Below are 22,865 nucleotides of genomic sequence, written 5' to 3'. Positions count from 1 at the left end.
AACAGCTAATTTAGACCCCATCATTTTATATATATAATTGGGATTATGTTCTCCAATGTGCATTACTTTGCATTTATCAACATTGAATTTCATCCGGCATTTTCTTGCCCAGTCACCCAGTTTTGTGAGATTCCTTTGCAGCTCTTCACAGTCTGTTTGGGACTTAACTATCTTGAGTAGTTTTGTATAATCTACAAATTTGTCACCTGACTGTTTACCTCTTTTTTCAGATCATTTAGGAATATGTGGAATAGGACAGGTCCAGTACTGACCCTTGGGGGACACCACTATTTACCTCTCTCCGTTCTGAAAACTGACCATCTCCCTATCCTTTGTTTCCTATCTTTAAACCAGTTACCAATCCATGAGAGGACCTTCCCTTTTATCCCATGGCAGCTTGTTGTATTAAAAGCAACATTAGGAATTAAAACATTTTAGGGAAAAGCCAAGCTTTCTCTTCTGGCAAACAGTGAGATGAAAAAAAAGTTAAGAACACTAATTCCAGGCCTCTAGATGAGCAATTCTCATTGCATTAGCTGTGTACTTTCTAACTAGAAATAATGTATAATATAACACATCACAAATCTAACAGGTAACAAACATGTAATTTATGGCCACAAAGACGTTGTTATGAATTTTAAAATTTTTACTATTTTGCCTTCCTGCTTTTCCTGCTCATCAAGTATGATTTGGCTGTGTGCAAGAGTTTAGTATGAGAGTTTCCCTGCAAAAAAATAAGAAGTGCTGGAGAGCATCATGTTCCATTGATAGGGAAACAAGGTGTGCTTTCAAAAACAATACCTTTGCAAGTTTGACATTAAATTACAGAAATCTGAATTAGGAGCCATACCATGCTGAGAATCATTCCATGATCAATAAGGGGCAATGTATTCAGTTTTAAAAACATATCTAGAGTGGTTTAAACTAGTATCAGAAAAGTGATACAAATAACATCTCTAATGTGAAGCGATGTTGTACAGGCATTTTATAAATGCAGGAAATATAAAATATAAAAAAGCTACAACAGAACCTTACTCATTTGCTCTCATAAGTGGATGATGCATTGAGGATTACTGAATTATGAGAACCACTGAATTAGGGACAAATCCTGGCCCTTCTTTCCTTCATGGCAAAGAAATCACTGAGGTCACTAGATTAACAAGACTCTGAAGCCCAAATGAACTCCTAAGGACTCACTGTACCACTTCAGGGTCACCCACAGAAGACTCTGATTGTTATTTTGTGGGTACCCAGGGAGCAGATTCCACCTAGCTCCGAATCAGTTAGGAGACTGAATGGGCTACGTGGCCTACCATACACCTCCTGACAGACATACTGCAAAACAGCACTGTCCATCATAATGAAAATCCATGATCCATCAGGATGGTCTTGTGGTCTTCCCATGTGACCTTGGAGAAGCCACTTACTCTGTGCCTCAGTTTCCCATTTATAAAATGGAAATATACTTCTTCATCTCATAGGGATATTTGAGAGTAAATCCAGTAATAGTTGTGAAGTAATCAGTTGTTATGATGAGGATCACTAATAAATAATCTGGACAAAAGAAGCTCTCCCTAGGCCCCACAAAGCACCATGGCAATCATGGGAAAAGAGTGTGATATTGCCTGCAAAACTCCTAGCCCCAAAGAAAATATTATTTTAAAAAAAAACAGGTATGGGAACTCCTCTTGATCCTTGTTCCCAGTGTGATAGCTTTTTGGTGGTTTTCCCAGCTCCATAGCTGTTGTCACAGAATCTAGAGGCGGGAGACACTTAAGGTCATCTTGTTCATCTGACTGTCACTGCAGACAAGACAATTTGTCAAGACAATTCACCAGTCCAGACACAATTTACTTGCTTATCCTTTATAATGATAAAGTTAATGAAAGAAATGATGTTTTTTAACGAACTAGTCCAAAGATACTCACTCTACCTGAGTGTCCAGTTTGAATTTTTCAAAGCTGGCCAATCTACTTTATATTTACTAATGTTTTGTCCGGTCTATTCAGAAAAAACTGTCAAACACTTGAACTTCCATTACTTTCCTTGGGACATCATTCCACAAGCCATAGGATCAGTTTTTTCTAATATTCAGACTTCACATTCCCTTTCTTAATTTTATTCTGTTACTCCTCATTTTATTCTGCTAGGCAAATCCTCCATGTTCATACCTAGAGCTGGTTGGAAAACTTTTGATAAAACATTTTTTCAACAGAATCTGTCATTTTGTTGAAGCTGAAACATTTGAGGATAATGTTCAATTTCAGTGAAATTCTGCCAGAAACCAGCTAGGATCCCACTGTTTTCCTTCCAGCTTGCCTGCCCAGCTCCTTGGCAGCCTGACTAGCAGACTAATGGGGAGCTGGGAGCAGGACTCCCAGGCCCTCACTTGCGACTCCTTAGCAGCCTGGATTCCCAGGAGAGTTTGATGGAAGAATGAGAATTCCATTCTGTGGAGAATTTTGGGCTTTTGTTCCAAATTGGAACTAAATCAAATTTCAAAATCACAAAATCCTCCAGGAAACAGAATTACAGTTGTCTGCCTAGTTCAGTTCACACCTCTTACTTATACATCCCCTGAGCCAGGATTTACTCCCTTGTAAGCAATCAATAAAAAAGCAAAGATAATGCGCATCATGAAATGCATTTTGTTCTTGCATTTTGACAGTTTTTGTTGTTAATTATTTATGACAATACTTAATGTGCTAGAAAACATAAAAATATCTTAGTAACAAAAGCACATTTGTACAGAGGTGCTAAACCTTTTTAGAGAAATAAGAAGAGAGCTCCATTTTGGGAACAAACTGGTGTGCAAATTGTGCATGAGGATTAGATAAATTCTGCTGCACATGGGTCAGGATGCTGTATTTTAACACTGTTAGGCAGCGAGTTCTTTTATGAGAGCTTAAATAAACCTGCCTTCCACTAATCATCTTTCACATCTGGTATTAATATAAGGAGATTAAAGTAAGACAAACTCTTTTTACTGCCAGTAATGAAATTATGAATTAATGTGGCTTACTACTATACAGAAGATTGCCAACCCAGAAGGGGAAAAAATGACAAGATGCAGATACTGAGTTTGAGCTATGAGGATAATTTATCTACAGAACTGCCCTTGGCATATATAAGAAATAAACTCACTCTGTATTAGAGCAGTGCTTCTCATCCAGAGGCCTGGGGCCCCCGAGCAGGTTTCAGGGGGTCCGCCAAGCAGAGCCGGCATTAGACTTGCTAGGGCTCAGGGCAGAAAGCCGAAGCTCTGCCATGCAGGACTGCAGCCCAGGGCTGAAGCTGAAGCCTAAGTAATTTAGCTTCATGGTGCCCCCTGTGGCATGGAGCCCCAGGAAACTGCTTTCCTCGCTACCCCTTAATGCTAGCCCCGGCTTTTATATGCAGAAAAATAGTTGTGGCACAGCTGAGGCATGGAGTTTTTATAACGGGGGGGGGGGGAGAAGGGGGCTCAGAAAGAAAAAGGCTGAGAACCACTGTAGCAGAGGACATAGGTGCTCAAACACTGACCCTAAGACGCCTTTAGAATATTAGTACAGAAAAAAAAAGAGAAGCAACAGCAGTTCTGTTAACATATGGAATCAGTTATCTGGAACCTAAGCAGACTAGTTTTAAACTTTTTACCTACTTGGTTACAAGATCAAGAAGACAAACACTGTGTATGGATAAGACATGAATTAATAAGGCTGAACTTTGACTTGCATTGAATTTATTTGACACATGTTTAGCTATGGCTATTTACTGTGGTATGCAAGTGTTACTTTGCAAAAAATTGAACAATGCTGTATGGTATATGTAATTTTATATAGTCACTGCTGAATTCAAATTAAGAAAACTGGCAGTATCATTATATACCCTATATTAAGATGTAAATTCAGTGGTTGCCATAGATATACCACCAGTAAACGAAGCCACAGTTGGGTATTCTTAGCTATGCTTAACGATTTACAAAAGTAACATAAAAATGTTAATCATTGCTTTGCTACTACCTCAACTCTCCTACTTTACACCATACTCAAATTTCTCAAACAGAACCCAGTGAACAAATTGGAAAAATTTGCATACCTGTTATCATCTCCCCTCCATGATGCCCTGACTTGAGGAATCCAAAGACAGTTTTGGATAAATAGGCACAGTCTACACAGGCCTGCACAGCCTGCTGAAGTACCACATTTACAGGACCTGGTCCAAAGTGGTCTGGAAGCTGCTGAACTTTCTTCTTATCCAGGTGAGGTCCAGAGTTCCCATGCTTGTTAACATAGACACAAACTGAAAAATTACAAGCCATATTTATGGAATCTGCCCACTTCAGAAACAATCACACTCAATCAAAACGTATTTCAGTGGCTCTCACTGAAAGTCATATTGAATTTGATTGATGCACACTAAACACAAAAACACCATACACCTTCTGTGCATATACTTCTTTCTTTAATAACACGGTTTACCAATAGTTAACAACTTAGCATGCAATGCAGCAATGGATAAGTCATGAAATCCTGGCAGATTAAAGTAAAAACAGGATTTTGACCAGGTTCCAAAACTGTTAGCTACCCAGGCTTCCCCATCCCTTTAGAAGACCACATTGCACTCAAGTGCCTCCCCTCTGCATCCCAGTATATTTTAAAGCAACTCTAGGACAATCTCTCTGCACTGAATGCTCAAAATGGCATCATCATTGCATTGTCTCGTCACTGACACAAAATGCAGTTCGGTTCTCCAGTATTTTTACTTTTAAAATTGTACCTACTGCACAACAACATGGTGGTGCCAAACTCCATGACAAATATCTCCAATCCAGCAGCCATTCACAGCAGTATTCGTTTCCTTCTTTTTCAGCCTGATGAATCAGCCTCCACAACCCTCCTATATCACACTACCATGATGAGTTTATCCCAGCCTACACCCATCTGTGCTTGTTACTGAACTCCATCTACATATGGGTTCCATTACACTACATCGAACCCGGTAGATGCTCTGAGCTATAAGAATACAGGGGTCAAAGTGAAGACCTTAACAAAATGCATTACTGTAAAATGCCCTGTGTTATTTCTAGAATTAAAATCTGCCAAAACAACAGTCAAGTTCATTTTAGGAAGACCCTTTCTATAGAAACAAAAAAGAAAAAAAAAAGCAACTGCCTGTTCAAGAAAAGACAGGCACTCAGACCTATCACAGGGATCATACTCTGTGGTTAAGCAACAAGACAAAATAAGGGGTGAAAGCCTGACCCCACTGAAGTCAATGGAAATGTTTCCATTAACTTCAGTGGGACCAGGATTTATTGTAGTCTAATAAGGATATGCCTTGGTGGTGAGGCAATAAACTGAAGCATTAAGTAAGATAAAATAAACCTGTGTTGTTTTTTTTTTAAATGAATTACAGTACTATTTGTGCTCAAATGAAACTTGGATTTTTCAAACAACTGATACTTGTAAAAATATGGGTAGAAGTGGTAACCGTGTTAGTCTCTATCAGCAAAAAGAAGAGGAGTACTTGTGGCACCTTAGAGAGTAACAAATTTATTTAGGGATAAGTTTCCGTGGGCTAAAACCCATGCATCTGATGAAGTGGGTTCTAGCCCACAAAAGCTTATGCACAAATAAATTTGTTAGTCTCTAAGATGCCACAAGGACTCCTCGTTCTTTTTGTAGAAAGACTGTAATGCTCCCAAACTCTGCATTCATGTCTATTTTCTGTTTGACAGCAAAAGCTGTGGGAGGCACAGATGTGGATGTGGAGAGAACAGAAAAACTCTGTAAAATATGTTAATAAACTCTTATTTGGGCTCAGTAATGTTTGTAAACCTGAAGGTTTCTTTTAATAAGAAATGATTGCCTATTCTGCCCCAATGTTGTCTAGCACTGAAAGAGGGGTAGCTGCAAAGACATGGAGAAGGGAAAGCAGAGGGACAGTTTCTTTGTAAAAGCAGCTTAAAAATTGCAAAAAAAAATAAAAAAACATAGCAAACTTTTTTTTGAGGGGGGCCCTTTAGCAGGTCCCAGGATTTGGTGACGACCAAACAGCTGACAATTTACAAATTGTCCCATAACTGTGTAATAAAGAGACTACTCAGAGGCAGATCTAACTAGCTTTTCCATCACTCATTTTATAATATAGTTCACTGCCTTTCCATTTTAAATGAGTTCTTGTTTTAACCTGGCCCATTTCTCCTAGATTTTGTTTTTTCAGTGACATAGTTTGTCATCTTTATCTCTATTTCCATACTCTCTGGAGTGTGACAGTAGTGTCTAATGGCCTTTTGGTAACAGTCATGTCCAGTACATTTTGCTACTGGTTGAGATGGAAGTAATGTAAGACAAAGCATGCCCTTTCTTCTTTATCAAGCATTGTACTCCAGGCTATGAAAGACTATTGTGAAAGTGCAATGGACTTTCCTATTTACACACCAAAAAGTGTGCTAAACAGACATCAAATTCCTGAAGTTCTGGTGTTTCTTGCCATTGCACCTGCACCAAATACCAGCCTCATCTAAGCACATTTGGAGAACTGCAATATAAAAATATATTTTCATATGAAGATGTTAGCAAAACAATTTATTTTCAGCAGGTGTTTTAGAATAATAGTAGCATAAAACAATATAATTATTTGTATTTAAAGGGGGAAGTAATTTCATACATTCAGACTGCCCTTTTATACCTGTGGATATAACTGCTGCTGTTGCACCAGCAATGCCAACTCCATCTTTATGTATCTGTGTACTGCCATTGTCCCCCTCAGGAGAAGTAAGAGGAAGAGAAGGTGCAGGAGGAGATTTCATGGGCAAGATTTTTTTCTGTTAAAAAAAAAAACAACACGCAAAATCAGCAAGTGACCTTTTGTTAAACAATTCTCCTTCATAAACGAACTATGCACTATCAATCACCATTCACTACTGAGGTAAGGAACACACAACTTCAGAGTTCCACTTACTACAGCGAAACAACTCCCCAACAGGAAGACATTCTAGAAACAGTAATCCACTCAGGGTATTTAACTAAAACAAGACAGCCAGACCTTTGCACTATGGCTTTATGACATGGCTGAAAGAAGCCATCTCTGGGTATGTCTACACTGGTATAATTTGCAGCTTTGATAGATGTACCCGTGCTAGCTTTCATTGAACTAGCATACTAAAAATAAAAGCATAACTGTGGTTGCATAAGTAGCAGGATGGGCTAGCTGCCCCAAGTATGATCTCATATAAAACCTTAAGGAAGTACTTGAGGTGGGCAGCCCCTCCTATTGCTATGGCTACACTTTGATTTTTTCATGCCTTAACTCAATCAGAGTTAGATCAGGTATGTCTACCTGAGCTGTAAATTATACCTCCAGCTCCAGTGTACCCTCTGTCTGAGAAGGGAGAGAAGAGAGGGACAAACTGAGAATAGGCAATACAGGTGCCAAGAAATAGGAAGCTCATATTGCTGTCTAACTTTTATCAAGCACAAACTTGGCATGTTGGTTTATTCTCCCTCACTTCATGCTCTGAGCTGATCAAGTCTCTGGATAGGCTGGTTGGGCAGTCAGGCAGCTCCCACAGGCGGCCTCCTCATGGCTAAGGTACTGCAGCAAAACACAACAGAATGCTGGATAGGGCCTTAATATTGTGAAAGGAAATGCCAGACGGGCCACCAAAACATCAAGAACTAACACATCCATAATGAGAAGTCACTCGTGAAAAAGGAATCATTTATGTCAAATCAGTAGCTTGCCAGTTGATGGCACTGCATTTGTAACATTAATCTTCTTTGCACTCCAAACAAATTATTTTTAAAATTATTTTTAAAAAGTACAGCCTCAGTTAAGATTTGTTTCAATACTATAAGTACCTCAATCCTTCCAGCTGTGGTAGTGGCCTGTTACACTAGAGCAGGTCATCTGAAGTAGCATAACAGTGAATTTGGTGTGGAAATGTTACTAATGAGCCTGTTTCACTTTCATGCTAAATGAAAAAAAAAAACAAAAAAACCCCACCATGCTAAATGTATCTTGCCTTCTACTTTCAGCTCCACTTAAACCCTTCTTTGCATCTACAGTTGGTTTCGATAAACATTCGTATGTACGGATCTAAGAATCAGGCCACATAAGAAGTTAGGGGACGAGGAGCTGTGGTGGTGAGGGGAGATTTACTGCTCACATGAGGATAGCTGAAGGCCTGTGAAGGTCAGAGAAGGCCTCCAGACATGCTGGCTGGAGGGTCAAAGAGAACAAACTCACAGTCAGCTGCTACTATACTTGTTCCACAGATGCAAATTGTGCTTCTCTAAGCACTGCCCTGCAGCTGTAAGTTGGTGCACAGAGAGGTGAGCTCATGCAATACTGCTAGTGCAAAATGTGAATAGACTCAGGTGTCATGCCCGCCCCCCAAAAGAAAATTGTGAAATTGTTTTAAAAATAATAGATTTGGGGAACTTTATTTGCTTTCTCATTTGAGTCATTAAGATTCAGTCAGGTCACATTTTCAAGCTTTTCTCTGTGACCAGGAACGCTAGAAATGAGGGTTGCTACCACTGTATATGCTCTATACAGCACAGTTTGGTCAGTCTCCACCCCTTCATGCTACATATTATAGGTGCCTCCTGCACTGGAAAATGTAACATGAGAGGGGGTCTCAGTACACACAGGCACAGAGCAGCCACAATTTGGCCCTTCATTGCATCAGCGGAGCATTTCTTATTCTAATGTTCTAACACACTTTGTGAGCATACATGAAAATACAGGGGATTTAAAGCAGTTTTACCCACAGTCCCCATTTTTCTTCATCAGAACAGGTGAGATTTTAAAAAATTGCTATTCCCATGCGCTCATACATCCCACATAAACTTATTATTGTTAGTATTTAAACTTTATGACCTAAGTCAGATGTACCTCAAACAGATGTTTGCCTGCTATTTGCAGACAGCAGAGAGCTAGCTGGTGATGTGGTGGGGGTTCTCTTCATTGCTAGCTGCTGAACTGCATTAAAAGCTAAAATTCACTGAGGCTGGAGTTTTCAAAAGGAGACTACAGCAGCTAGGAAACCAGCTTCCATTGGCCTTCAATAGAATTTGGGAAAATAATGCCCTCGGGTGTGTTTGGAAAACCCAGACTAAATGTTTTTCTGTATCACTTTTGCATGTAAACAGTTGCCATAAGGAAGCTGAGATCACAAATGAGAAGGGAGATGATCTATGCAACTGTGAATGGGAAAGGATAAGAAAAGCTGCACATGACAATCTTTCCCTTAAGCTGTGAACCAACACAATTGATTTTGGCCAAAAATTGTATTAAAAAGCTACACAGCTATTAAAAAGTTGTTATTTGATTTTGGAAACAATTTTATATTGACAGTGACTTTTCAATTAAGTATCTTAAAACAACCAAAATACAGGTCTTTTAGTTCACTCTGAGCACTGCTGGAACAGCTATAAAGAACTGCTTTAGCTTGCTTTGAAATCCATGGTACGTGGCAAGGACTAAGATATTTGGTAAAGGTCAACAGACCAGACAGCGCTGACTGGAAAATCTATTTGGCATTGGGTGGTGACTGAAGTTGCTATAAGGATAATAAATATAGTGGGAGGAGTTATACTGAACAGATGAGGGACACAGGTGATGGTGGTTTAGAACAGATGGGATAATATTCTACTGAACATGGCAGTCAGTGGCAGCTTCCCAGAGTGATGCAATACACCTAAATATCCAATAACAGAAAGGACTCAAATCATCCTGGACACAGAGAATAAACATGTAGTTAGCTAGAGCAAAAGCTCCAACTTCCCAGGCAATCTAGAAAGTCTCTCTATACAACACTACAAGAGGTGACTTCACTCTGCTTTTGGGCCATTGCTATTCCGTAGCACAGAAAGCCATAGATAACAGAGAGGAAAATTTGACATGTGAAGAGATGAAAACATGAAAAAGAAATAATATGAACATTCATGTGGGAGACACGGAGGGACAAACATCTTCAACAACTAACACAACAGTGCATATACTGACTGGCTACTCCCCACATCCTCATGAAGGACCAAGGTACAGCCTGTCCATTTGAAACACTGAAATATGTGGTCTGTCTGTTTTGACTGTAGTCTGGTTACTCGTGTTGCTAAATTAAAGCATACTTTTAAAAAGTAATACATAAAAACATATATAAAGGGAACAAATGTTTTCCTTTCACATTAGAACTAAAATGAATAAAAAATACTATGTATTGAAATTGGGAGAAAGATGGTAACGAGTCAAAATACAAGTAAGGGGGATTTTGCATTGAACTTTATTGCACCGATATTGAGAAGTATTTGGATGAAAGACACGACATACAAAATAAGGGTATTTTCTATTGCTATTGCTACAGATTGAAATGCTGAATATTACATATTGATAACAAACAGATATTGCAACAGAATGGACTGCTTCTCCACCTGAGAATTATTTGAAAATTTAAACAAATTCACAATGTACTGATCAAACACTGACAACCTTAACTACATATTTTCAACTAGCATAAAAAGAACTTGTGAAAGGCTTATTCAGTCTGAACTGGCCTTAAACATGTACTCTAGCGGCCTTTAAGCATAAGGCATTTTGCTATATTTAATGTCTATTCTAAGATGTGCAGGCTTCATGATATTCAGTATGACTCTCACAAGTTCTCTGAGTGTGGCACTCCCAAATGTGGTCAATGGGACATTTTATTTGTTTCATCATTCTTTTGGTAATACCTGCCATGTGTCAAAAAATGTGTGTGTATAATATTTCCTGAGTTAATTAAAATATTCTTCTGTGTCAAGTGTGTGGTAAAATGGAAGACATTAATAAAAACAACTAATCATCATCCTATATAAGCAGTAACTCTGTTCAAACAATGCTGAGACAGAATCTTTATTAATTTTAACCAATGAGTCATTTTACAAAAGTCAGCAGAGCTTTATATTTATACTCTTTGATCGAGAGGGTGAATTTTAAATCACATTTACAGTAACTTAAGCAACATGTTGTACAATGTGGCAGTAATAACTTTTGATGGAATTTCAGAAGAAATTCCTTTTTACGTTTCCAGTCTGAAATTATACACAAAGCCTTGGTTTCTAACATGCCCTAAAGTAAGGTAAACATTGTGCTAACTTAACATTTATTTCACTAAGAAATAAAATCTAATAACCCAAGGGATTGTCAAAACTTGGAAAATTTACTGAAAAAACTATTCTGGAATAGTAAATAATCCATCCATCCATCCAGTGGATTAATCTAAAACAGAAAAAGGTCTCTTATTCTAGAATAAGAGTGTTTACATGGTGGCTTATCTCAAAATAAGAATTCCAGAATACTTATTTTGGTAAATTTCAAGTGGAGACACACCGTAAGTGCTTGAAGAGAAAACGGCATCAAATGGTACATGGAATTATAAACGTTCAAAATAACGAATCACTACGAAGTTCCATGATACAAATTAAAGTAGCAACTGTAACTAACCTTTCTTCCAGGTTTTAAACCTTTTTTCCTTGTTTTGAGATTTTCCGTAGAGGTGCTTTTTGTCACAGGAATGGTTTTAGGAGATCTTCCCTTCCTAGGAACTGTAGATTGTCCAGGGGGGTTGCCCCGACCTGTTTTCCTGCCACATTGTGCTGGTACTGGACCAGACTTCTGTGGAGACTGCATTGAACGCCGGGTCACTTTGGAAGGGGAAGACTGTGCTTTTACACTTCTTTTTGTAATGGAAACTGAGGGGAAAAATAAACAACAAAAACCTCACCTCAAAATTAATACCAGATTCTGAAGGCATTTTGTGTCATTGTCCAGACATTAATTTGTGCTACAAAAACAACTTTTCTAATGATTTTAAAAACTTCCTACATATTAATTTTAAAATCAGTGTAAAATGAAGATATCTAAACATAACAAGTGTTTCGTACCAAACTACTTCATTTAACTAAATCCAGAAAGAACCAAATCCAGTCCCCCACAAAAAATATATTTAAGAGGGACTTTACTACAAGGAACAATTTTCAGATTAAAAAAAAAAAGATATACTTTGAATAATACTACGACAAAGTTCCTCCTCAATCCTGGTGGGTCCTGCGCTTATTGGCGGATTTGTTTGCCTCAGAGATTCACCATGTGTGTCAGGGAACAGCCCAGAGACCTTCCCCTCTGGTAGAACCCACAGTCCACGTCAATTCCTCCTGTGTCTGATCAGAAGTTGGGAGGTTTGGGTGAAACCCAGGCCTGCTCTCTACTCTGGGTTCCAGCCCAGGACCCAGTGGACTGCAGCTCTCTGGACTGCCTCCTGGAACAGCTATGCGACAGCCACAACTCCCTGGGCTACTTCTCAATGGCCTCCTCCCAACACCTTCTTTATCCTCACCACAGGACCTTTCTCCTGGTGTATGATAATGCTTGTACTCGTCAATCCTCCAGCAATACGCCTTCCCACTCTCAGCTCCTAGTGCCTCTTGCTCCCAGCTCCTCGCATGCATGCTACAAACTGAAGTGAGGTCCTTCTTAAACTCAGGTGCCCTGATTAGCCAGCCTGTCCTAATTGATTCTAGCAGTTTCTTCTCAATTGGCTCCAGGTGTCCTAATCAGCCTGCCTGCCTTAATTGGTTCCAGCAAGTTCCTGCTTGTTCTGGAACTGCCCGTTACCTTACCCAGGGAAAAAGGATCTACTTAATCTGGAACTAATATATCTGCCTTCTAACACTCTCCTGTATCCACCTGGCCTGACCCTGTCACAATATACTCACCTTAAAGATGTTTCTCATAGTTTCCATTACGACCACAACTATTACATTCATATAGTGCCTGTCATCAAGAAGGATCCCAAAGTGTTTAACAAATTCTATAGAAGAAATCTGTCCACTCTAAATGCAGTTGCGAAACAACATCAACTATTCAACTGTGCACAGCAGAAAGCGAAGAATACATTTAAGTAAAGAGGAAGAACATTTTGATAGTCAAAATCTTAATAACTGGGATGTGTCCGGGACACCAAGTTTAACATCCAGAGTTCTTGTGAAAAATGCCAAGTATTAATTATAAAGACAAGATAGGTATGGCCTGAAGAAGAGCTCTGTGTAGCTCCAAAGCTTCTCTCTCTCACCAACAGAAGTTGGTCCAATAAAAGATATCGTTCCTCACTCACTTTGTCTCTCCGATATCCTAGGACTAACATGGCCACAACAACACTGCATGCAAGGATTATGTTGAGTGATCAGCAGTTCAGTTTTCAATTTCATTTGAAAGAATGTTCTCTAGGAGCACAGTGCCCATGAGACTTGGATTCAACATGACTCAAAGGGGAAAGAATGACCTACTAATTTCCTGTAATATCAAAGTTTTCCTTTGTGTGGTGTCCACCAAATACAAACCTTGCTAACCCTATGCAGATCACAGCTGACTAGATCACAGCCTGAAAGCCATGACCAGATTTCTCTTCAATAAGAGCCTCCTAGTTAATAATATATTTTCACCTATTTGATTGTGCTGTAAAGTCATCATGAAGGGTTCATGATAACTTTCATAGAATATCAGGATTGGAAGGGACCTCAGGAGGTCATCTAGTCCAACCCGTTGCTCAAAGCAGAACCAATCCCTAGACAGATTTTTGCCCCAGATCCCTAAATGGCCCCCTCAAGGACTGAATTTACAACGCTGGGTTTAGCAGGCCAATGCTCAAACCACTGTGCTATCCCTCCCCCGCCTTCCTTGGCAACAAACTGATATTAAAACACAACGGAAGGAGTTTCTACATACACAAATATACCACTGATGGGAAAATGTGTTATGTTAGTCTCCAGTATCTCCTCTGGCCAACTCAAACAGCAATGACTGGTTCCAAGGGAAACTTATCTATTGTCATTTGATGAGAAGACTGAACAACAAAGATATAGATGCTTTTGAGGAAGTGGTGAGGAAATAAAAGGCAAAAACAGAGAGAATTGGACAACCCTTGTACCCCGAGAGGGAAAAGTTCAATTAAAATTAACAAATAAAATAGAAGAAAATAAGCTTTCTCTTGTCCCGTTTTCCCCCACCCACATGTAGGCATACACATGTACACACACAAAGGAAAAGAATCATAGATTATTAGGGTTGGAAGGGACCTCAGGAGATCATCTAGTCCAACCCCTTGCTCAAAGCAGGACCAATCCCCAAACCCCTAAATGGCACCCTCAAGGATTGAACTCACAACCCCGGGTTTAGCAGGCCGATGCTCAAACCAAGAAATACGAGACAAAAAGGTTGAATTTGATGGATTCTCTGTCATGCGAAGTATTTATTTTAAATCAAGACTGGATGTCTTTCTAAAAAGAACTTTTGGCTTAGCTAAAGCATATGAGGTTCCTTGATGCAGGAATCACACACATTCTATAGTCTGATCTCCTGCATAACATACGCTAGATGATGATAATGGTCCCTTCTGGCCTTAAAATCTATGAACCTGTACTTAACATGACAAAACTTGAGAAATTCCAAGTTAATGTTAAAGCTGAACTGACTTAACCAAAGCCAAAATGCCTGATCTGGAACACTACTGCAAGCTGAAAGGGGAGTTCACGGTGGATTTTAAGACTTTATTCTAATTTCCAGAGTTTTGTGGGACATCAGAAAATTGTTACTGCTGAGCTATTAGTGATTGAAGGTTTATTAAAAAAACAAACCAAAAAAAAAACAAGCCACAAAACACCACAAATAAAACTAGAAGTTACATTGTCAAGGGAATCTAGACAGAGCATTACTACTAGTCTATACAACAATGCGTAGCCATACATGTGATGTGCATCTCAGCAGTCTAGTGCTCAGTCTTATAAGTGATGCTTTTCATTTTATAAGTACTTTTCCCTATGAGTTAACTTTAACAAACAAATCATTTGAAGAGAAAGTATCAAGGTAAAGTGAACTGAACATCCCAAAATGACACTTTAGATGCATATAAAACAAAACTTCTATTCAAACGAGTTAATAAAGTCTTAGGACACGTTAAATACATTTTGTATGTTTTGTTTAATTCATTTATGAATCAAATGTCCTTGAGCAATTTTTTTTAAAAAAGTTCTATTTTACTAATATTTATAATCCTAAATACATTATATTAAATATATTTTCTGCCACAAATTACTTCTAGGTAACTGGAAAAAAGGAGCTTCTGAATTAAGAAAGTAATCACTTTCCTTCTATTTATCCACGATAGTACTTACAAGATTTCATATACAGTAGCAACTTAAAATAAATTTAACTGAATTTTAGCCAATACAAATAACATCACTCTTATGTTATGCTTTTGAATCTTCCAAGTGACAACTCTTAATAGACAACATATCTGGAAAGCAAAACAAGATTATTATAAAATATGGCTATTTTATTCAGACCACACAATTCTGTGCTTAATAAATAAAGTCAAGAAATTGCAAAGAAATATGTGCTTCATAGATTCATTGTCTGACTACTGAAATTTAGCAAACACTTTCATTGTCTCTTTTGCATAGTAAATGAAATGTTTAAATACACAGATAATCCCAATAACAAATTTAAATGCCAACAGGTTCTAGGAGTACAGGTACATGTTTCTACACAGTGGGCAAATTTCAATTGCTCTGTAGAAAGGATTTATATTATTTACTAAACAAAGGCTAACAATGCAAACAGTACTAATCATTTCTTGCTGTACTGTTGAAATACAATATAAAATATGTTTATTTTCAGCATCTTCCTACCTTTATATTCCAGAGGGCCAAATACTAGCCACATTGACCATTAAGGGGGTTTAAGTCCCATTAGATAATTTTTCTTCTTACTAGGATTCAAACTGCCTCTTTGAATAAGCAAGTCTACAACAAAGCCCATGCTGCCAGAGCAGCAGCACTGAAATACTAGCAAATGGGAATGGAGCTATTTGCATTTGTTGGTTTAAGAGATGGGGGAGTGGAGGGAAGTGAGAGACTGCTAAAGTAATTCGCATATTGTCTGCAGGCTGTATTGACAGTGATCATCAGTCACCTGCTCATACTTCCTTCACCCCTGCCTTCAGAGGGAGACCAAAGGTTACACTGGGTCAAAGAATCTGGAAAGAAATGAAAAAAGACATGCAAAATCTAGCTGCCAACTCACTGCATCTGTAGACAAAGTTATCCCCGCTGGACCACATGTTCCAAAAACTAAGACGTTTTAATAGTCTCAAGAGAACTTGTTAAAATATTTCAATGAAAAGGAGAGAGAAAAAACACCAAACTCTGCTTGCAATTACTGCAGCATTTAGCAGGGATATTTACAACAGAAAAAGCACATTTGCTTTTTTTCAGGACGCTGCTTTGCATTATAATGGTCTTCTCATTTGCACAAACAAAACAAAGCATTTGTTTCATGCTGCTCAACTGAAAAAATAAAATATCAACTGTTCAAGTTTCATTGGTTTTATGCATATAATTTAGTGAGCAGTGTTCTTTCCCATGTCTCTTATTTTAAGTAAAAACTGTAAGAAAAGATAAACTAAACTAAAAATATAATAAACCAGAGAGTAGACAAACAAAATGTTAAATGTTAATAAATATTCAGAGTTTTCATAGTTTACTGAGCTCTCTGATTACACATAAGTTAATACATAAATTAAAGATCTTTCATGCTTTCAATTATTAGTAACATGACAACATTTTCAAAAGCTCCAAGCTGTCATTATCCAGAGAACACAAAATTTGTAACTCTGTATCAAATATTTAGAGGAGCAAAAAAATTCAAATATCCCAGGACCCCAAATCCTGCAACACTTACCGAGGGTCCAGTCCTTGCACATGCAAAGCCAGTGAAGTCAACTGGTTCTACTTGCTAGAGTATGGTTTTCAAGGATCAGGTTTTTGTTCAGGGTCAAATTCTGCTTATGTTATTCATACTAGCAGGACAACTGACTGAGTGGACTGAATCTTTGCAAAGGATTTCAGAATTTGAACCCAGAATGTTTTACTGGGTATTTCCTGTTATTCAGATTTATAAGGCTATCGGTAAACATAATGCTACAGAAGAACTAAAACACAGGGGAAAAGGAAAAACTACGGTTCAGAAGACTGAAGATTAGTGCAATTCCAATTAATAGAATTCTTCTTAAAATTCCATATCAATTCTTTCATTTTATGTTGTTCATCTTGAGCAAAGTCATAAAACTACAGAATTTGTTACATATTTGGAATACTGTACTAGGAAATTCTGTTGCTTCAGACAGTTGCCGATAGGTGATTATAAACAAAAATTGTTAGAAACTCTGAAGTGAAATTACATGAAAACAGACCCCAGCCTTAATCCTATGACAGATCTGTGTGCAGAAATCCCTTGAACTTCTGGGCACAGAGCACTTGCTAGAATAGGCCCAAGATGTCAATTTGGGGAACAGAATGATTTTATTATGCAAAAAAGTTATACAAGTTTAACATTAAATCACATTGTTGTCTTGCTTGTGTTCTTTATTATATTACTAATTACTAGTAGTATAGTAGTGACTTTGGGCCCTTGAGAAGACTGCCCCCCCCATGCTAAGCACTACTACATGTATATATTAAAAAACGGTCTTTTGCCTCTATAGAGCTTGAAGCACTAAAGAGAAAAGAGAAAGGCTGGGGAAAAGAAAGTGCTCTTTCTATTTTACCGATGAGGAATGGCAGCAAAAAGATTAGATAATTTAGATCCACTATTAGCCAAAATAAATCAACACCACCCTCAGAGAAGGGAACCTGCCAATCTTCCTTGGGAGGAGGAAGTTCCCCCAATCCTGAAAAAGCCAACATTATGTATAAGACTCTCAACTATTGTCCTGTCTCCAGCCTCCCATTTCTAGGTCAAACTAATAACAAGATGACAACCAAGCATCAACAAGAAAAATGTGTAGGGCTTGCTGCAAGATCCTCCTCTTTAACAAAGCATTCCATTACAACTAAGTGATGACTGAAAATTAAATGATATCTTATTTACAATCTCCAAGCACAGCCTCTTTTACTGGGAAAGAAGAGCAGAAGAAAACTCCCTGTAATTCCTGAGGGATCTTACTGTCCAGCTTTTAAGTTACCCAGCAAGCATTCAGATACTATGGTGATGGATGCCACAGTGAACCCTAAGAGACTAGAACTGAGCACATGGCAGAACTTGGCTCATGGGCTGCAGTAGTGCTTATGTCACACTGAGCCATCTCCAAGTAGAGCTGTGGCTCAATTATCCAGGCACAATGCCCAATATTTATTGTTTATTTGTATTACAGTAGCATCTAAACCTCCCCACCCCCCCGACCCAGCAAGGCCCATTGTGCTGGAGACTGTACAAACCACACACTTATTCCAAGCCTGCCCACAAGGAGAACCACTGTGCAGTGAAGCTCCGCACCATGAAGCAATCTGTTGAGTCCTCCCTTAGCTGCATCTCTGCTTCACACCATTTCTACAGCTGTGTACCAGGTGGCAGGAGTTAGCCTTAAATGTACTGGAAAGGGAAAAAACTCTTAGGTTTCAATGTTTTAAATAATTAGAATTTGAGGAGGGTGAGAAGACATCCAAGAAACTAAAGGGCCTTGATTCTGCTTCCATTTTAGTCAATGGGAGTTTTGCTATTGATTTCATTGGGAGCAAGATTGGGCCCCAAATGGGAAAATAAAATGCATCAAGCCTAAGAAGAACATAAAGTCACCCTGGAAACTGGCCAATTGTTTTGTCTGAAAAGTACCATACTTGAATGATGGCACTGTTATTCCTGGGATGGGTTACACATACTGAGATGCAACTGCTAGAAATTCACCCAGTCCTAGCCACTGTATGGGCAGTAACAAACATTCATGACACAAAGGTACACGAGATGAACTAGAAGCAGAATAAATGAGAAAATAGAATCCATTAAATAATGGGAAGACAAATAACACTTGGAACACTGCTATGACAATTTCAAAAAGAGAGAACTCCAACGCCCTTTACCTAAAGCATCTCCTGGGCTTATTCATACAAAGACATTCAACACAGTCTCTTCTTTGGGAAGAAGGGGAAAAACCCTTTCTTCCTTTTACAACAGATGCCTTACTCAGAGATACCACATGGGACTTGTGAGATGCCAAGAAATATTAAGAGGGGAAAAATAGGCCTAACAGTGAGAGAATGGTGGCAAATCATATTTTTAGCCCTAAGCATTGTGGGTTTTTCATATAAAACTAAGAGGACAATATAAATCTGCCATTTTTTGTGTGTCTGGTTTAACTATTGTGACCTGGTCATGGAATAAAGCCGAGTTAAAGAAAAATGCAAACTACACCAAAATAAAAATGTTACATCAACATTTGTTAATGCTCCACTGAAAAAGCAAATATTGTGCTGTATATAACGTTTAATTTAAGGTTTTGGACTGTAAAAATTTCAGAATCCAGAGTAATTGTATTAATTTTTAGTGAAATTGTTCATTAAACTATTTTTTCAGCTGTTCAGTGTTTGCAAAAACATTAATTACATGCTAAACTTGGATAAATAAAAAATCAAGGTACAGGACAGTTAGTTTTAAATAAAAAATAATTTGAATATCACCGTGAAAATGTGAATTTCTGATAACTATCATCTGGGAAAAAATCTGATCTAAATAAAGAAATTGGACATTGAAAATATTGTTGAAAAGTAAAAGATACAGACAACAAGGTACTTCACATTATCTGCTTTTGCCTGCACTATCCCTAAGCTGGCAAGCAGCTCCTGAAGGGGACCGTTAATATCACAGGTTGATTAGTGTAATGAAAGAAGATTGCTCTAACCAACAATAAAAGGACTGCACTGGGAAATAAGTGGGGGGAAAAGGAGGTGGCTGAGAATAAAAGCTGCAGTAGTTCATCACATATCACATTTATATTTAGATTACTGGTCACAGTCTTCCTTATGGTCACTAAAATCTGTCTCTGCAGCACTTCAGCTAGAGATTTCCCTCTGTGAATCCCCCTATTGCCTGCATCTCATTTTTTCACACCTTGGCTCATTTAAATCCCTATTCTGATAGTCTAGGAAGGTCTCGATGAGAAAGAAACTGAATTTTTTTCCTGTCCTTGTCTGCATGAAAGATGCTACTCAATCTTCGCAGATGAAGCTACTTAATTATATAGTTATCAATTTCCAGACAAGCTCGGTTCCAACTGAATTTTAAAAATCCTCTCTCTAAACTTCGTTTTGTTTAAGGAAGCATTTCAATTCCTGCAGTATTGTGTGTTCTTTTGTGCAGGGAAAGGTGACTGCCTCATAATATAGATACAAGATGTATTATGTTGTCTAGACAATTGTAACAGATGTGTGATGAACTTGAGCACACAAATGTCCAAAAGAAACTTCCCTCTTACTATGAAGGTCTACAGCAGCTTGAAGACTGTTCCGATGATCCCAGGTTAGTTTCCACCTAATTCAACCTTAAAAACCCCAGACTGCTAGTTACAATGCAGAACACTACACTAAGTGTAGCTGGGATGTTTTACATCAGTTACAATCAAACAAGGGTTCTGAGGGTTACACATTGAAAAAGTTATCAGAGTGAGAAAGTCATAGGTAAACACGTACAAAATTGCAAAGCAAAATACAAAAGACACATTGAATGATAGTGTTACTATTTTATAAAGTCTGCCAAACCTATGATGATGGAACTCAGGATTAGTTAATAGTAACTAGTCAACTAGACACTGTTGCAAAATTTCTCTCTCTCTTTTGCTCATATACCTCCCTACATCCACTACTCTGAAAGAGTCAAACATGGGAAATACTAGCAATAAGACTAACACCCAAAGGTGTTACAAACTATAGTTTATCTGGTTAAACAATATTTTGTTTTAGACAATCAATAGTTAGACCTTCCCTCTCAATTTTACCTTTTTTATTATCTCTTTCTTAGGGCAGGATGCAATGCCCATCAAAATCTATGGTAATCTTTGACTTTCATGATTCTGGATAAGGCCCTTAAAATGTAAGTTTTTTGGAACAGAGATTTATGCATATGGAAACATCTATCACATGTGAGTGCTATTATAAATTTATGATGGATATCCCTCATTTTATACCTGAATTTATCTCCATGCTATATACATTACATGCTATTTCTACCTCCACCTATGATAAATTATTTACATCAGAAATGTTAAACTACTTAAACAACCTGTAGAAAAATGTATTTAGACCAAGATAATGCCATAATATTTCATGCTAATTCCTAAAGTCTCTGCTTGCTCTAGTATCCTTCACTTTAAATTTGTCAAGATTTTTTTTGCCCTGACAGATTGCAAAGTATATGATCATGGCATCCAAGATTAAAAAGACTGCTATACTAATTAGAAAACTTGAAGTCGTTCCTAATATTTCAGAATTAAAACACATTGACTACAAATTGCCTAGTACAATTACTTTCACCTTTAAAAAGTGCAACATGTCTAGAACTACTACTTTCCCTTTTTAAAGAAGACTTGAAAGTGATACAATGGTAATGAATAATCTACCTTGAAAGTAAGCAATATGAAATGTTTATCTACCTAAGCTATCTAGATAGCTATCTAGATGTTCACTGTGACAGACATTGCAACCTCATGCAGTATCTTTAGGGACCACTGTACTAAATTTATGAATGGCTCATTAAGATTGTGTTGTACTCCATGGATTACAGTGAGTCACTGAAACTAAACAATTCTAGAGAGGTGGTAAGTACCCTCTTCATTTTGATTCAGCAAATGTCATGACTCTCTGTCCAAGGGGAGGGCCCAACCCTTGTTAAATGGACGTTGGCCTATCTACCAATGGAAGATGGGTGATTTCTGGTATGTTTAATATGGATTTAAAATCTGTTTATTATTATTATTTTTTTAATATTGTAGTGAGGTGGAGTGGCCTCCCTCTGATGCTGACAGGCAGAAACCACTCCCCCCGGTGGGAGGAGCCAGGCCAGACCTGCCCCTTGTGTCAGAAGCGGAGAGGCGGACCAGGAAGTATAAGAGGCGGGGCCTCCTGCTCAGTTGAGGGAGACCCAGGGAAGGAGTTGGACACTGCTGCCAGCCCCTGAACCAGGGATGAGCTGTTTCAACCCCTGCATCTGGAGGAATATCCGGAGGAGCTGCTGCCCGGTAAATGCTCTGAGCCCATGGGCGATGAAGCCCTACGAACAGGTGAAAGTAGGAAGTAGCCCAAGGAAACCAGACATTAGTCTGGTTATGTTTGCTGAAGCTATGGTCAGTGCGTTTTGGCAGCATCCCCGCTGACCCAGTGGCCCAGATTCCCAGCTACTGTTAGGGTCCTGGGCTGGGACTCAGAGGAGTAGGATGGGCCCAGCTCCCCCTAGCTCCTGCTGCCAACCCCATCCCTGGGGTGGCAGCCAACCCACAGTCGGCCAGATGGCCTGCATTTGTTCACTGTTTTTCCCAGACAGAGAGTTGGGTCATAGACTGCTTCTGCTCAGCTCCACCCAGAGGGCTTGAGCCTGACTGTGCCTGCCCCAGTCAGAGAGCTGGCTACAGACTGTTATTGGTGCTAATCTCCTATTGATCAGCTCTCAGTTGCTTGGTGATATGACAAAATGGAGCAGCCTCCCTCTGACTTCGGCAGGAACTACTCCAAGCCACTACTTATGTTTTCTTTGTAATGCTTTTAACCTATGAATAAATGTGCTTGCTTGGAATAGCTGTGTGGTCACTGGTAAAAACTGTCCTTGTCCTCTGAGATAACATAACGTACACGCTGGCCTTTAAGGCAGATTGGCTTCTTAGGGACATCAGAGTGGATGGCAGGGGGCTGTGCAGCCCTAAAGCTGCTGGTAAGAAGGGAGTGAGACAAGAGTCCCTATCCAAGGGCAAGTCATGGCTGGAGACCTGACTGGGCAAACCTGCAGTGGATCACAGGAGGAAGGGG

General features: G+C 38.7%; 1 protein-coding gene across 4 annotated transcripts in view; it reads right to left on the bottom strand.

Annotated features, from left to right (window-relative positions):
• Positions 1-22,865, bottom strand: part of LOC116815245 (sex comb on midleg-like protein 2) — a 128,160-nt gene that overhangs the window by 22,874 nt on the left and 82,421 nt on the right. For all 4 annotated transcript variants that reach the window (XM_032763416.2, XM_075060177.1, XM_075060179.1 and 1 more), the window contains 3 exons: positions 11,470-11,717; positions 6,673-6,808; positions 4,078-4,281 (listed from right to left, as the gene is read on the bottom strand). In XM_032763416.2, coding sequence (XP_032619307.1) covers positions 4,078-4,281; positions 6,673-6,808; positions 11,470-11,717 — 588 coding nt within the window. The remainder of the gene's footprint in view (positions 1-4,077; positions 4,282-6,672; positions 6,809-11,469; positions 11,718-22,865) is intronic.

This window comes from Chelonoidis abingdonii, chromosome 1 (genome assembly GCF_003597395.2).
Source record: "Chelonoidis abingdonii isolate Lonesome George chromosome 1, CheloAbing_2.0, whole genome shotgun sequence".
NCBI classification, from domain to species: Eukaryota; Metazoa; Chordata; order Testudines; family Testudinidae; genus Chelonoidis; species Chelonoidis abingdonii.
This window is presented reverse-complemented; position numbering and strand designations above follow the sequence as displayed.